Here is a 14845-nt window from a genome sequence, read left to right on the forward strand (position 1 = left end):
TTGTGCTGTGCTGCCCCGCCCCAGCGGAACTTCCGTTCCTAAGCGCCTCTCCAACTTTCTGCGGAGCCACCAACCAACGGACAGAGGAGGCGGGGCAGTCTACGCCCCCGGTGCCAATTGGTCCCTGGCGGCGGTGGGTGTGCCGAAGGCTGACCGATGAATGGATGTTCCGGGGCGCGCGAGTGAGTGTTTGGGTGGCGAGATGGGGCTCAGCAACGTGTGCGGGTTCTGGAGGCTGGTGTCTGGCCCGGAAGAGCAACGGCTGCTAGAGCTTCTTTCCTATGGGCTGGTAGTGCTGGGTGCCGCCTCTGCCCTGCTGCTGTGCTTCATCCCCATGCCCTACGGCCGGTATTCCTCGCGGCGCTTCGGCTGGTTGCTGCCCGCCCGCCCCGCATGGGCACTGCAGGAGCTGCCCTCCCTCCTCGTCCCGCTCTGGCTCGCCGCCTGCGGTGGGGCTGTCGCCGCCGACTGGCCCAACCGCCTTCTACTGGGCTGCTTTGTCGTGCACTACGCACACAGGTGCGGCCCTTCGTTTGGGGCGGGGGGCACTGGCATGGCTCCTGCGCTGGAGCGCTTAAGTTGGGGGTCACCCATCAGTTGCTCCCGCTTGAGGCTTGCCCGAAAAGTGAGGGGTGGCAGATGCGCGAGAGGTGCAGGTGTGTGATAGATCACGATCAGGCTTGGCAGAAATGCCTGACTGCTGCTTTCTGGCTGCGGGGATTAAGGTTCTGTTAATTAATATTTATTACTTAATGTAGTAGTCACTGAAGTATTTTATCCTTCTTTACATTAATATAGTATATGTTTTTATATGAGCAGAGCAAGTTATTGTGTCAGTGCTGTGCTCAATGCTCTGTTTTGCTGCCATTCAGAAATGGCATAAAATGAAGGTTTGGCGCTCTCTTAGCGTGCCCTATCATCTATCTGCTATAGTTGTAACTATTGTCATCACCTTCGTCTAAGCAATTACTTGCCCAGGTAATAATGATGCAGTGTTCCAACAAGGAAAGTTCAGCTCTGGATGCTGATATAACTTTCTCATTGTAGAACATTAGCTATTTTCCAGTTACATCTTTCAGTACACTGATCAGTTTGGGAGTTGGGACTCAACGCTCTCTGTGTGTCCCAGCTGAAGATATTCAGTGATTCATTGAAATACTGGCAAAGCCGACACTCAGTGTCCCATGTTGCCATGTAGCCAATGGTATTTGGGTACTTTGTAAAACTACTTGGGAGAAGGCAGCTTAGCTGGAGTTCAGGTAAGATTTTTGCTGTTCCTTTGAAGTCATTGACCACAGTTACTGATAATACTCAACAAGTAATTCTGCCACCATACTAATACAACAGAGAGATGTGTCAGACTAATGTTAAGCCCATGTTAATGTTAAGTGCATGTCTGATAGGCAGTTGATTTCCACTACTTGTTCTGAGAGGCCGTCTCTTTTGACTGAAGGTATTCAGATATTTGTGGCCAAGAGGAATGGAGTGTATGGTTGCCCTGGTGGCTGATTGGTTTTGCAAACCCGGGAATGCATCTTTACTCCTTTTTCTGTTCTTAAGAGTGAAGGGATTAGCTTTTGTGTGGGATGTTAACTCACCCTCAATATCTGGGAAAAGCTAGAAATACAAGGTAAAGGTTTGTACAGAAAGTAGAACTGAATCGCAGTTTCTTTTTTCTAGTTGGCTATTGCTAGACTAAGACTGTTCTGTGGGTGAATATAGACTGGAAGATACCTTTGTTGTTCTGTTCCCCCTGTGCTAAAATAGCAGGCTTTAAATAACCGTATTAATGAATTTGTTACACTTTCTTGAAAACTTCCTATGGAAAGGCTCCTTTGAAGTGATAGTCCTTGAGTAACTGGAAAACATGTGAAGAATGCTCTGGCTTCAGTAATCCTGATCCCGTGTCATTATAGATTGTAATTAAATCAATAGGCAATAGGGAGTTGGCTTCATAATACCAGGCAGAGCACAAAAACGTTCACCTGCTTTTCTTGTTTGGAGCTTGTTTGTTTACTCTGGTAATCGTCGGGAAAAGCAATTAACATTCCTTTCCCAAATGGGATTGCAGTTGGGGATTTGTCACACCTTGAACAGGTGTCATAAGGTAGACAAAGAACGTGAAGGCAAAGTAATTAAAGTGACTTCTAAGATAAAGAGGATGCTGAGCTCAATTACATTAATTTTAAGGCGATTGACTTTACTCCTGAAAATGCTGGTGTATTTGGTGCAGGGTTTGTGAGATGTGGCTCCTTTAGGAAGCTCGGAGGTACCACTGAGGATTTAGGAACAAAGGACAATGAAAATACGCTGTGCTTCATGCATCAGTTGCTCTTACTGCTCTAGTTGAAGCCATTACCATGAATACAAAGTTCAAAAGTCCTGCCATAACAGGAGAGGGGACCGATCTTACCATTTTGATTAGATAACAAAATTAATGTTTAGGTGTTAAAGCAAGCATAACTATCTTTCTGAACTGGAATCAGAGACTCCACTGAGAATTTGATAAGCAGGATAACACTGCCGATGGATTACTGGGTTGAATATTAAAAGTATCCTTTCTCTTCATTAATGCAACAGTTTTTCTTCCTTTGTTTGATATAGGTCACTCATATATCCTCTTCTGATCCGGGATGGAAAACCAACGCCGTTTTTCACTTTTGTGCTAGCACTCCTGTTCTGTGTTTACAATGGATACTTGCAAGGCCGAAGTTTAACCAACTATGCAAAATACCCTTCAGGCTGGTTAAAAGATCCATGTTTTTTTACAGGTGAGGTAAAGCAAGCAATGAGAGCATTAGGTGTGGTTTTATTTCGTCTTCATGGCTTTTTATTTTTTTCTTATAATTTTTACCTTCAATCCCATTTTGTAACTTTTATTATAGATAATTGCCCTGTTTGCTATAGCTTGAAGCCTTTTAACCATTTTTATTTCAGAACTGTCAACTGACAGTTCTTCCCACGATGTCAGTGCTGGATGAGCTGACTGTCATCTTTATTCTTAACACCAAATTAAATATGGGTCTTGTATTTTTTTCAATATAGGAACTTGAGGCCTTAAACAAAACCAACAGCATACAGGTTTAGAACAAACAAAGTAGATTTCCTACATAACATGGAGATTAAACAGAAGTAATTTGTTTCTTGATGTGGTAGGTTCTAAGGGTTTGTGTGCAGTCAAACAGAATAGAGGGAAAAATCCAGGAAGGGCAGCTGCTAAATATCAAGATAGCAAAAGTCCTCGGTGTTAAGATTAAAAGATCTATTGATCAAAATTGCAGAAGATTAGAAAGTAAAATAACAAGAAAGCATATTTACTGAGGGCTAACAGGAAATTTCTTCAGTCTATGTGAGATTACACATGGAAGAGAAATGGGAGAGCGTCTACAAGTACAAGTACCAGCCAAACAAGGTTCAGTAGCTGAAATGAGATAAATTTTCAAAGAAGACAAATTTGGAGAAGTGAAGCTAATTAACTATCATGGTGGGACATTTGAGACATGATGTGTTCTCTGTCTGTGGAGTCTTAGTATACAGTTTGACTGTCTGTTTTCAGGTATTTAGGAGTTATAGAAAAACAATAGCTTACATCTACACCAGCAGTTGACTTGGAGCAGCAATACAAATTTGATGTGGTACCCTCATGGTTTCTCTGGAACGTGTGTTGGTTTAGTTTGGAGCAATGAACTTGTGTTTTCAGAGGAGATAGAAATGTTCTGCTTCAGATACAGTACAGGACTTGATAAAGCCAAGAGCGTGCAAACCAGTGTGGGAACAACAACATCATCTTTCAGCATGTACCTTACACCTGTGCCAATACACAAACACTCATCTGTGGCACTAGACTGTTTGGTAATAGAGACTTAAGTTACTGTCCTCCTTATGCAAGTGTTCTTGTAATGTGAACCCAGGACTTAATCTCCCAGTTTATCCCAGTGAAGGATAAAATCCTCTTGAATTTAATAGTCACATGAAGTCCTCTATGTTGTGTGGTGTGTCCTTTGGTTCCAATAATCTACTGCTGTACACTGTGGCTTCCTTTCTGTTTACATATACATGCCTCCCTGCACTACAAACCAAGTCACGCAGATTGTGGGGCATAACCAGCTCTTGGCTTTGTAGAGTGCAGTCCTAAGTCTCAGCCATAGTGAGACTTTGAGGATGAGGACAATGAAGTACAGTGCCCACAGCAGAGAGGTGCAAGGAAAGTGGTCATGCTGTACTTCAGGGGAAAGAGCATTCTCAAGCCAGAGTGGTGGTCTAAAAATTGCTACATCCATTGACTTGTCCATAAAGAGAAATTGAACTTTCTTTTCTAGCATGTTTTCAAGTTGAGGAGTAAAAAAGCACAAAATCAAGCTATCATACATAGGAATTGGGTACTGTTAAAGCTAGCTCCTGTCTTTTTGCATTATCTGAAAAGTTCTTACTGGTTCATATACGTATTTACAAACAGATACCAGTACAGAATACGTAGATAACATACGTGTCCTTTATCTGGATTGTGCAGCGCCTTCATCCTAGAAGTGCATCACTGGTGGTTTTTTTGGTAATTTAAATCAAAATCAGTAATTTTGGAGGTGGATTCAAAACAGTACAATGGATCTACTCTCAAAACTCCAATCTTGTTTACTTCTGGTAACGAGGAATGCTGCATTCAAAAAAAGGTAATGTAGGTAACATGTAGTCAAAGACTTGGGATGGAAGGATAAAAACACTGAATTTCAGTCCTAAATCAAAATTGATTTATCCTGTGTAATTATGGCCATAGGACATAAGGGTGCAGAATGTGACAATCTGTTTCTATGAAAGCCTGGTATAAATGGTTACACCATTTTGTTGAATGACACAAGCTAATGAATGAATGTCTTTATTACAAGTTCTATAATCCTTTTATTGCACAGAAGTCTGCTGTGGAAACTGGTATGCTGCCCGTAAAAACCTCCACAACCAAAACCAAACCAAACAATTGACAAAACCCTCCCAACAGAAAAAAGGGGACACAGGATCTGTCCCTGTGGAAAAATGAGAATGGCTGTTTCTTTCAGTTGTTTAGACTCTGGTGTATTTGTTTTCCTCTGGAAGTTAGGGAAATACACACATTACATCTGTATATATGCATATGTTGATATGTCTAAGAACATAAAAATACAGTACTGTTTCTGTCTAGAGGCCTGTTGATTCCTATGAGCTCTGCTTACTGAAGAGCTCAGTGTTGGGACTAGGATTGTACAGGATGTCACTAGAATTGCTCATACTGCTTACATTACTGTTGCTTTGAGATAATAAGCCCAGTGTGTGACACATGACTGTAGCTTGTTTTTTGAACAAGCTCCTTTGCTCAGTGTATCAAGAACAGTATTTTAAGTGTTTATTTTCAGGTTTTATAGGGTGGCTGTCTGGCATGGCAATCAATATTCATTCTGACCATATTCTCAGGAATCTGAGAAAACCAGGGGAATCTGGTTACAAGATACCAAGAGGTGAGTAAAAATGTTACAAAAATTTATATAGGAAAAGAAACATCTCTCATATGAGGTGACCCAGAGAGGGCTGGTACTGTTTAGCCTGGAAAAGTCTCAGGAGGATCTTGTCAATGTGTATAAATACATGACTGGAGGAAATGAAGAAGAGGGAGCCAGACTCTTCTCAGTGACATCTGAAATTTTAGCTGAAGACTTTTTGTTTTTGCTGTGAGTGTGTCCAAGCACTGGAATGGCTTGCTTAGATAGGTGGCAGAGTCTCCAGTTGTAGAATCTCCATTTGTAGAGATACTTGAGGCTGGACTGGACATGGTGCTGGGCAGCCTACTGTAGCTGCCTGTTTGGTCTACCTGGAGTTGGACTATGTAAGCTCAAGAGATCCCTTCTGACCTAAAAAGTTTCTACATAAAGATGGCCTTCTAAAGCTTGGTGCATTTTATCAGAGAGAGTAATTTGTGACACAAGAGGAAACTGGAAACAGCAGTTTTTCTGCCTCAAGTGATTTCATAGTGTGTCAGAAGGTGAGTGGAGAAAGAAGACGTAAATTATCATCCCAATGTGGAAGCAGAAGGGGAAGTCAGGAAGTAATAAGCAATGGTGTATGACAAGCCCATCTTATATTGTCCCATGTATGAGGAGAGAGAAATCTTAGGTAATTGGAGAGCAGCAACTGCTACAGTAAGGGAGACAGAGGGAATAGGGGACTGAAATCCAAAGGAAGTTAGGGATATTTTGACCTTTGTGGGGAAAATAGAGAATATGAAAGGACTTCTTATGGAGCTTATTGAAGCATTAAAGTTTATTGACGTTTGGAAGTGTTAGTCTTCTGGTTTTGTTACGTTCAGTGAGCTGAAAAACCAGTTACCTCTGAATTCTGCTGTTTCTCTAAGCTTTTCCTTTAGTTGCTGCTCTCTCTTTGCTTCTACTGAGATATATAATCAAATTGGAAGAACTAGATATACAGAGCAGTAAGTGTTGGGTTTTTTTTTTACCAATAAGATCACTTTATAATTTTCATAGACCTAAATCCAAATACCCATGTGAAAAATGAGTATGTTGGGGGGAATTTCAACCCATCATGCCTACTTACAATGTTCAGTGTACAAGAAAGTTCTGATGTCAATAAGATGTTTACTGCACAGACAGGTGGAGTTGTTCTTTTTTGATGCGGTTTATCCACTTTAAATGCTAGAATTTGGCTTCTCTTTTGTTGCAAAACTGAATTAAAGCAAAGACAGTGTCCTTTATTACAGTTGGCAAATAGTTGTTTGTTCAGTCCCACTGGGAAAGCACATACAGAGATGTTATCAGTTTGTACTTTCACTGAGTTTCAGGGCTTCAGCAGTAGAACTGACAGAAGATGAGAGCAAAAGAACGCCATACTTTAAGCTGGAAGATAAATTTGGAACTTTATTTCATAAAAATAATAACAGTAATAATAGTAGTAGTTAACTTCTGAAGTACTTTAAGAGGTTAAACATTGTATGCTAATTAACCCTGTGGGTGTTTTTTGGGACTCTCAAAGGGGAACATAGAGATGTATGCATTTTAAAAAGGTATAGTTTATGGTCAAAGAGCTGGTTTGATATAATTTGTTATTTACAGAGGCATGACCTTGCTTCTGATATTGGTAAGTCTGCTTTTGTTCTGTGATTTAAAGAGGAAGATGGAGCTGGAGAAGGTATGCCTTAAAATGAGGCCTGAAGTGATCCTTAATATTACAGCTTGAACTTAAAAATACTGCTTCCACTGCCTTAAAAAGTTGCATAAATTGACAGTGGTGATAGAGCTCTTATTTGACTTGGATAGCATTGAACATCTGTTTGATTATGGCACTTTAAAAATAACTCTGTCCTGCTTTCAGGAGGAATGTTTGAGTATGTCAGTGGAGCCAACTTTTTTGGAGAGATCCTGGAATGGTTTGGGTTTGCCCTTGCCTGCCACAGCATTGAGAGCCTTGCATTTGCACTGTGTACACTTTTTATCTTGGGTTCAAGGGCAAAACAACACCACCAGTAAGTGTTTGTCTTATTTATATTGTTTCTGTGCAACACTTCGTTTCCATTTCACAAATTATGCCTCATCCCATGGGGATGTTGCAGAGCAAGTCTTGTGAAAGGCTTTGCTATTGCAGTGCGTGGTACTGAGCATAAACACGTGAGCATAAACACAGTGAGGTAGTCAAAATAATGTCTAAATTAACACAGTTCATCCTGGATTAGTAAGCTTTGGAAAATTGTTTTAATTGATTATTGTTTTGCTCCATTGTCTTAAATAATTTCCCTTTAAGTACCTGTAGACAGTCGTAGCAGGTCCCCTTAGCTTCTTCTTTGCCAGAATAAGGAACACCAGGTTTCTCAGCTTCTTGTATATTACCACACAGAATGCATCTGGTTGGAAGAGATCTCAAAGGTCATCCAGTTCAACCCTCAACCCAGCACTGCAGGGCCAACACTAAACCATGTCCCTAAGCACCAGGTCCACCACTGCCCTAGGCAGGACCCTTTCAATGTTTGATAATCCTTTCTGTGAAGTATTTCCTAACATCCAACCTAAATCTCCCCAGTGCAGCTTGAAACCATTTCCTGTAGTCCTGTCGCTTGACACCAAGGAGAAGAGACTGGACCCCTCCTCACTCCAGTCTCCCTTCAGATAGTTGTAGAGAGTGATGAAGTCTCCCCTTAACCAGACTGAACAACCCCAGCTCCCTTAGACATTCCATGTAGGTCATGTGCTCCAGGCCCTTCACCAGCACCTTAATACCCTTCCTGTAGTGAAGGGCTGAGAACTGAACACAACACTTGAGGTGTGGCCTCACCAGCACTAAGTACAGGAGGATGATCACCTCCCTGTTCCTGCTGGTCTCTGTTTCTAATACAAGCCAGGATGTTTTTGGCTTTCTTGGCCACCTGGGCACACTGCTGACTCATTCAGTTGACTGTCAACCAATATGCCCAGGTATCTCTCTGAGTCACAGCTTTCCAACCACATCTCCAAGTCTGTAGCTTATCCTGGGGTCATTGTGTCCCAGGTGCAGCACCTGGCATTTGGCCTTATTGAACTTCATACAATTAGCTTTGGCCCATTGATCTAACCTGTCCGGATCTCACTGTAAAGCTTCCCTACCCTCTAGCAGATGGACACAGCCACCTAGCTTGGTGTCACCTGCACATTTACTGAGGATGCACTCAATCCCCTCATCCAGATCATTGATACTAAAGAGGACAGGACCCAGTACTGAAGCCTGGGGGACACCACTAGTGACTGGGCGCCAGCCAGATTCAACTCCATTCACCACCACTCTTTGGGCCCAGGCATCCAGCCAGCTATTTATCCATTGTAGAGTGCACTTAGCCAAGCCATGTGCCACGAATTTCTGAAGGAGAATGCTGTGGGAAACAGTGTCAAAGCTTTGCTAGAGTCCAGGTAGACAATGTCCCCAGCCCTTCCCTCATCCACTTATTGTAGCAGATCAGATTAGTCAGACAGGACCTGTCTTTGACCTGTCTTTCGTAAACTCATGCTGACTGGGCCTGATTGCAGGTTGTCTTGTAAGTGCTGTGCACTCAGGATGACCTGCCATGGTTGATTTCTACCTATATTAAGCCTTGACAGCAGTCTTCCAGGGCTTTTGACTTATAGGACATTATGAAAAGCTAAAGTTTATTAAAGAAAGTAATTAGGCCTAAATGAAAAAAAGCATAAAAATGGAAGATGGATAGAGGGAAAACCCTAGAAATAGAGAATCTGTGTAAGTAAAGATATTTTGGTGTAGGATGTTTAGTTTGAAAAACTTAGGCTAAATGACTGGAAAAGGTCAATAGTGTAATGCAGGTATTCTGCAGCTGCAGGTTATCATATATTGCATGTTTGTTTTCTGCTTGGTCCAGCTTGGATCTTGCAGTTAGCCATTGACAGTATGAATGTCTACACCTCTATGGAGTCCAGATAAAGTTAATAATTTTTTTTATTATTTTAGAGATGCAGAGGATTAAATATCTGAAAATGGGAGTAAATGTTTGTTATATAAGATGACCAGACAAGTATTATTTGGTAGCACTATGCATTAATTCTTTTTAAATGGTCTTGATTTGAAACTAGAGATGACCTTTGAGGGGGGTTAGCACTAAGGCTAGTGTAATCTTTGTCACATTCAGCTTGATTATCCCAAACCTTACTGGAACTGAAGATGTCATTACACAGTCTGACGTGTTAGCTCCTTGAATGTGTTTTATTTCCCCACACACATCCCCTTTGCTCCTAAAATGCAAATACTCAGGATGTGCAACAGCATATGTATTGCAACAGCAGGGTATTACTTCCCTGGCTGTTCTCACCTTGGTTTGATTTCCTACTGCAGGCAGCAGTTTTGTTTTAGTTGGTGATTAAATGTCATTGGGATGAGTGGTAAATGGTAGTTTTCTATCCAAAGGGGGTTCTAAAGGTGGGTTTTTTTTGGTTTGTAGCCAGAAAACATCGATTGGATTGGATTGAACACATCATGCAGTTACTTATTTTTCTTGTCATCATTTTGAAAGCTCAATAGTCATCAGATGTCTTTGTTTTTTTCAGGTGGTACCTTGAGAAATTTGAAGACTACCCAAAGTCTAGAAAAATTGTGATCCCATTTGTGTACTGAGCTGTGCTTTTAACACTGTATTTGAAATGGATGCTTTTTCCAACAGTTGACACTTTGCAGGTTAACACTATACACTGATCATGACTGTGACAAAGTCTCAGCATCAGTGCTGCTATTAATTGCTGCTTTTCCTCTTAATAAAAACCCAGAGTCTAATGGATATGATGAATAGGAACACAAATGCTTTTCTAGCAGTGGAGCACCACCATAAATACAGTAGGTAATGTCTCTGAATTCACATCATGGAAAGTACTGTACAGGACTTGTGGCATTTCTTTGTCTGCCTGTGCAGGCTTTTCCTGTTTCTTTTTGATCTAGCCACAATGTCCTGAGGGTTGTGCTGTGAGGCCAATGACCTTGACTGCAATCTGGATGGTGTGTTCTGTCTGTTATTTGCCTGCATGCACAAATTACTTGATTTAATTTCTTTTTTTTTCTTTTTTTCCCCTTGCTGCTGATGCAGGCCAAGGACATTAGATGATATAGTTGCTGGTAGCTAAGAATGTGTTCTTCCTTCGTTTTGCACTCTTACACAGTTGTGGACACTGTATGGATAACACTTAATGCTATTTGCGTAAATAGGTGTAGTGCTACCTTTCCCAAATAACAGATTAAGATTGCCATCTACCTCTCAAATTTGGTACTGTAATGGGTTGGGGCAGACCCCCCTCCCCACCACGGGCAGAAATGACAACTCAAACAGATTGCAAAAGTGATGGAAAGTTTAAATAGAGAACAGTGAGTGTGTGCAGAGAGCTAGAAACACAGTGACAAGAGCAGCCCCAAAACAGACCCAGAGAGATCCCATCCCCACCTGAGGGTGCACCCAAAACCCCCAGGGCTCCTCCTTCCCGCCCCCCCCCCCCCACTGCTAGGCTAGTCTCAGCTGGCCAGATCTGAGACTGCCCATCCCCCCATGGCTGGGAGATCTCTCCCCCAGTTACTGGGTGGCGGAGAGGAAGGAAAGAGCAAGTGCCAGACCCTGCTGTGAAACTTATAGTGGCGCAAGGGATCATGGTAGGAAATAACCTAATTTCCTGTGTCCACCCACTGGGCTGGACTTCTGGACACAGGAAACACCCCTGTAGCAGAGGGCACCCAGCCCAAACTATGACAGGTACCTAGCTCAACGTTCAATGTGTTTTCTCACCAAACACTGGTTTTGAAATTGTCTAAAGTTTCCTTTGTTTGGGATGCTCAGGCCAGTCTAGTACTGCTAACAAGCACATGTTTTCTAGCTGACTTTACAAGACAAAAAGTAAGATTTCTAACAAAATTCTCTTAAAAATAATCAGATGTCATCCTTCTGTTGGTAACAGCCTAGAGTTTATATTTAATAAAACAAGCAACACAAATATTTCAGGTTTTTAAAGCTCAGTTCTTATGCCCTTACATTTATTTTTTTTTAATGAGAGGACTCCAGAAAGATTTTGGAAATGTGGGATCTCAAGCACTGAATTTTTGAGTTTCAGGCACGTTTATCCTTTGCATGCTTGTGATAGTAAAGAATTTCTTAGAATTGCTCAAACCCAAGGAACTCTACAGAAAGCATAACCCCCCCCAAACAACAAGGCAAACAAACACACAAATCCCAAACCAACAACCAAGTAAGGCTAATTTATGAAAATCAAAACTGACCAACTCAAAAAAAAAACAACCCAAAGCAAATTAAAACCAAAACCCCAAAACAAACAAAAAGCAAACAACCAGTCAGACAACCCCCCCCCCCCAAAACCCTAATTCAAACTCAAACTCTGCTGCTAGCATACTTTGGAAATAAATCAACCTCTTAAAGTGTCTTCTCAGCTGTTAATGCTATATGTTGGCTTATAGTCTTCAAAATGAATTGGTAATATAATTTTGCCAAATGCTAAGTTTTCTAGTATGGTATTGGGTGTACCCCCAGGTGGGGATGGGATGTTCTTGGGCATGTTCTGGGATCTCTCTCTTTGTCACGGTGCTTGTGGTTCTCTGTAAAGCTTTCATTGTTGTTTGTTTTTAAATTCTTTTCCTATTTAAACTTTCCATCACTTTTGCAATCCCTTTGTCTGAGTCCTCGTTTCTGCCCTGTGGTGGGGTAACCCACCACAGATGTAGTTAGTGGTGTAAATGAGTGTCACAAAATTCTATTGTTATTGACTGAAATAGTCAAAGAAAGGAGGGGAGAGAAACTGTCAGTCTTGTGGTGATGGCAATCTACCTGGAACCTAGCTCCTCAATGTTGATTGGGATGGCTGCTCTCAGCTGATATCCAAAAGGTGCAGCTTCGGGAGAACATAAGAATGCTCATGCCTTTGTCTGTGTCATTACTTGATTTTCAAATTCTTTATTCAGTGTTTACATTTTTCCTTAGTGTTTTACAGGAAGTTTGAGGATTTCCCTGTTGCATTTGTTATCGTGCTATCATTTGACCTTTGATCTTGGCTGTTTTGGTGAACACTCAGTCGTGAAGCTCCCTGGGGAGAGGATGGGGCATGAGGGTGATTTATTCCTCAATGCTGAAATGGAGTTAGTGGACAGTAAAAGTTCAATAGAATCACTTAAACCATATTCTCAGGAGAATTACAGAAATCTAACTTTGCATATCAAGATATTTCTAAACCCTATGACATCCCTATGGTACTTTTTAAATCCTGATATCTAAGTAGTCTAACTATCAAAATGTGGTTTAGGGAAAAAACCATGGGATTCAAAGACCACTATCTACTCTAAGCTGTTTAAAGACTTGACTATTTATGGTGAATTAGTATTTTTGCATCTATAGGGATATTCATTGAAGGAAAAAAAAGACTAATGGGACAACCAGCCATCAAAAAAGATCTGACTGAAGCACTTTAATCTCTTAATCTAACACGCTTTTTTTATGTTCATTTGTTCTTATGTGTTGTGTTGTGTTTTTTCCTGGCTTCTTATGAATAGGCAAAGATCCTTTCAATAGCCAACAGTGAAAGAAACTGCTTAGTGTTCAGTATGTCTCCTTATGTTCCAAAATTGTATCTGTCTGTCACCAGTTTTTATCCTAGTTTACCAAAAATTTGTACTGATGACAGTTTTCCTGTGGTGTTATTCTGGTAAATATTTATCTTGACTAAAACTTCAGTCTCTTTGCTCACATAGTGTTGATTTAGGGTTTACCTATAGCAAGATGGGGGCCTGAGACATGTTGCTCTGACAGCTCATCCATGTTCTATCTCATTACAGAAAAGGAATAACTAAGGTCTATGCAATGTGAATGTCTGTTTTTATAAATGCTAGTTAATTGAAATGTTGAAAACCAAAACCACAACAAACAAGTTTTTGTTTATTTTACTCGCTTCATTAGAGAACAAATCTTGCAGGGAATGGCTGAGACTGGAGGTTTTAAGTCTGGAAAAAAGGAGGCTGAGGGAAAGATGTTCTTGCTCTCTACAACTACCTAAAGGAGGTTATAGTGACATGGGTGTCAGTCTTGTCTCCCAAGTAAGTGGTAGGACAAAAATAAATGGCCTCAAGTTATGTGCAGAGAGATTTAGATACTAGGAAAAATTTCTTCACTGAGAGGGTTATCAGGTATTGGAACAGGCTGCCCAGGGAAGATTGGAGTTGCCATCCCTGGAGATATTTTCAAGACATGTAGCTGTGGTACATAGGGATATGGTTTAGTAGTTGACATAGCAGTGTTAGGATCAGAGTCCAACTGTTAACCTAAAAGGTCTTTTTCCAACCTAAACTATTCTATGATTCTTGAGTTTCAAGACCAAGGTACATTGATGAAAAGCATATGATCAACTTCATCAAATGCTAGAACTGCCTTTTGTTTAAACAATATCCCTTTGTCATTACCACTTGTGCCCCTTTCAGCAGCTTTGACAATTTTTGTTTGAAAATATTTGATACTGAAAAACTTCTTGTGAAAATACATAGTGTAATGAACTCTCTTCTGCCTGTCTCAGGAGAATAAAGAGTGTCCCTGTTATTTGGTATGATATGTGTAGCAATCTTTAACAGAGACACTTCAAACTGTCTACCCCTTTCCCAGGAATCTTCTAATAAAGTATGGTTTGCACTGTCTTACTTGAATACTTTCATTCTGTTAATAATCCTTGTTCTAAACTGTGGAGGTTGACCAAGGCTCTTATACCAGTGATTTTGTTATGAACCAAGTTTTGCTGTTATATAGCCTCACTTCAGTAGTTTTAGCCAAAACCAGGCTGTGTTTGAGTGCAGGCAGCTTCCCTGGCACACAGAGAATTACAATAATGAGGAAGAAACTGAAGCTGCCATTCCAGTGTCTAGAAAAACTCAGGGAGAAAGACCTGTGATTCAGGCTTCTCTTAGGCTGTGGGACCTGGAGGAAACTGGAATATATGGATATATAGTACTGTTAAAAGTCTAATGAAGATTCACAATCCTAACTTGAGAAAAGTACAGGAATTTGTTTACTCCCAAGGAGAGACAGACAAGCTGGGATAAGGCAGCAGAGAAGGTGGTTCAGAAGCATGTATATTTCCCCATGGAAGATTTGAAATATAATCCTAATGAAGCTTATGAATTGGAAAGCCTAAAAGAACAGTGAGACTTAATTTTGCATGGAATTTAAAATGGAGTAGAAAATCCAAAAATTTATCTGCAATGTATGAAGTAAGGCAAGGAGATTGTGTGAGGTAGCTCAAAAATGAGCAGATTTGAATCCAGAGGCTACTAGCAATATGAAACTTTAATATGTTCTTTATTGGTCAGTCAG

The 14845-nt window shown here is 40.9% G+C and overlaps 1 protein-coding gene across 2 annotated transcripts; it reads left to right on the forward strand.

The window, feature by feature from the left end:
• Positions 1–102: 102 nt before the first annotated feature.
• On the forward strand, positions 103–14172 carry SRD5A1 (steroid 5 alpha-reductase 1). 2 transcript variants are annotated; one of them, XM_068147734.1, is made up of 5 exons: positions 103–182; positions 2605–2771; positions 5382–5483; positions 7348–7498; positions 10056–14172. In XM_068147734.1, exons 1-5 carry the CDS (start codon positions 157–159, stop codon positions 10120–10122), a joined length of 513 nt encoding a protein of 170 aa, XP_068003835.1. In that variant the 5' UTR covers positions 103–156; the 3' UTR covers positions 10123–14172. The 2 variants fall into 2 exon arrangements, with proteins under 2 accessions (XP_068003835.1, XP_068003834.1); XM_068147733.1 differs by having other exon boundaries at positions 144–519.
• The last annotated feature ends 673 nt before the right edge of the window (positions 14173–14845 follow it).

Source organism: Melanerpes formicivorus, unplaced genomic scaffold, assembly GCF_026170545.1.
Source record: "Melanerpes formicivorus ecotype bairdi unplaced genomic scaffold, bMelFor1.0.p_v2 SCAF_15, whole genome shotgun sequence".
NCBI lineage: Eukaryota > Metazoa > Chordata > Aves > Piciformes > Picidae > Melanerpes > Melanerpes formicivorus.

Excerpts from the sequence above, each read along its gene's own strand:
- SRD5A1 (XM_068147733.1), top strand. The coding sequence starts at position 161 with ATGGATGTTCCGGGGCGCGCGAGTGAGTGTTTGGGTGGCGAGATGGGG. Across the intron at positions 2,772-5,381 it reads AGATCCATGTTTTTTTACAG|GTTTTATAGGGTGGCTGTCT; the intron begins GTGAGGTAAAGC and ends GTTTATTTTCAG. Across the intron at positions 5,484-7,347 it reads TGGTTACAAGATACCAAGAG|GAGGAATGTTTGAGTATGTC; the intron begins GTGAGTAAAAAT and ends TCCTGCTTTCAG.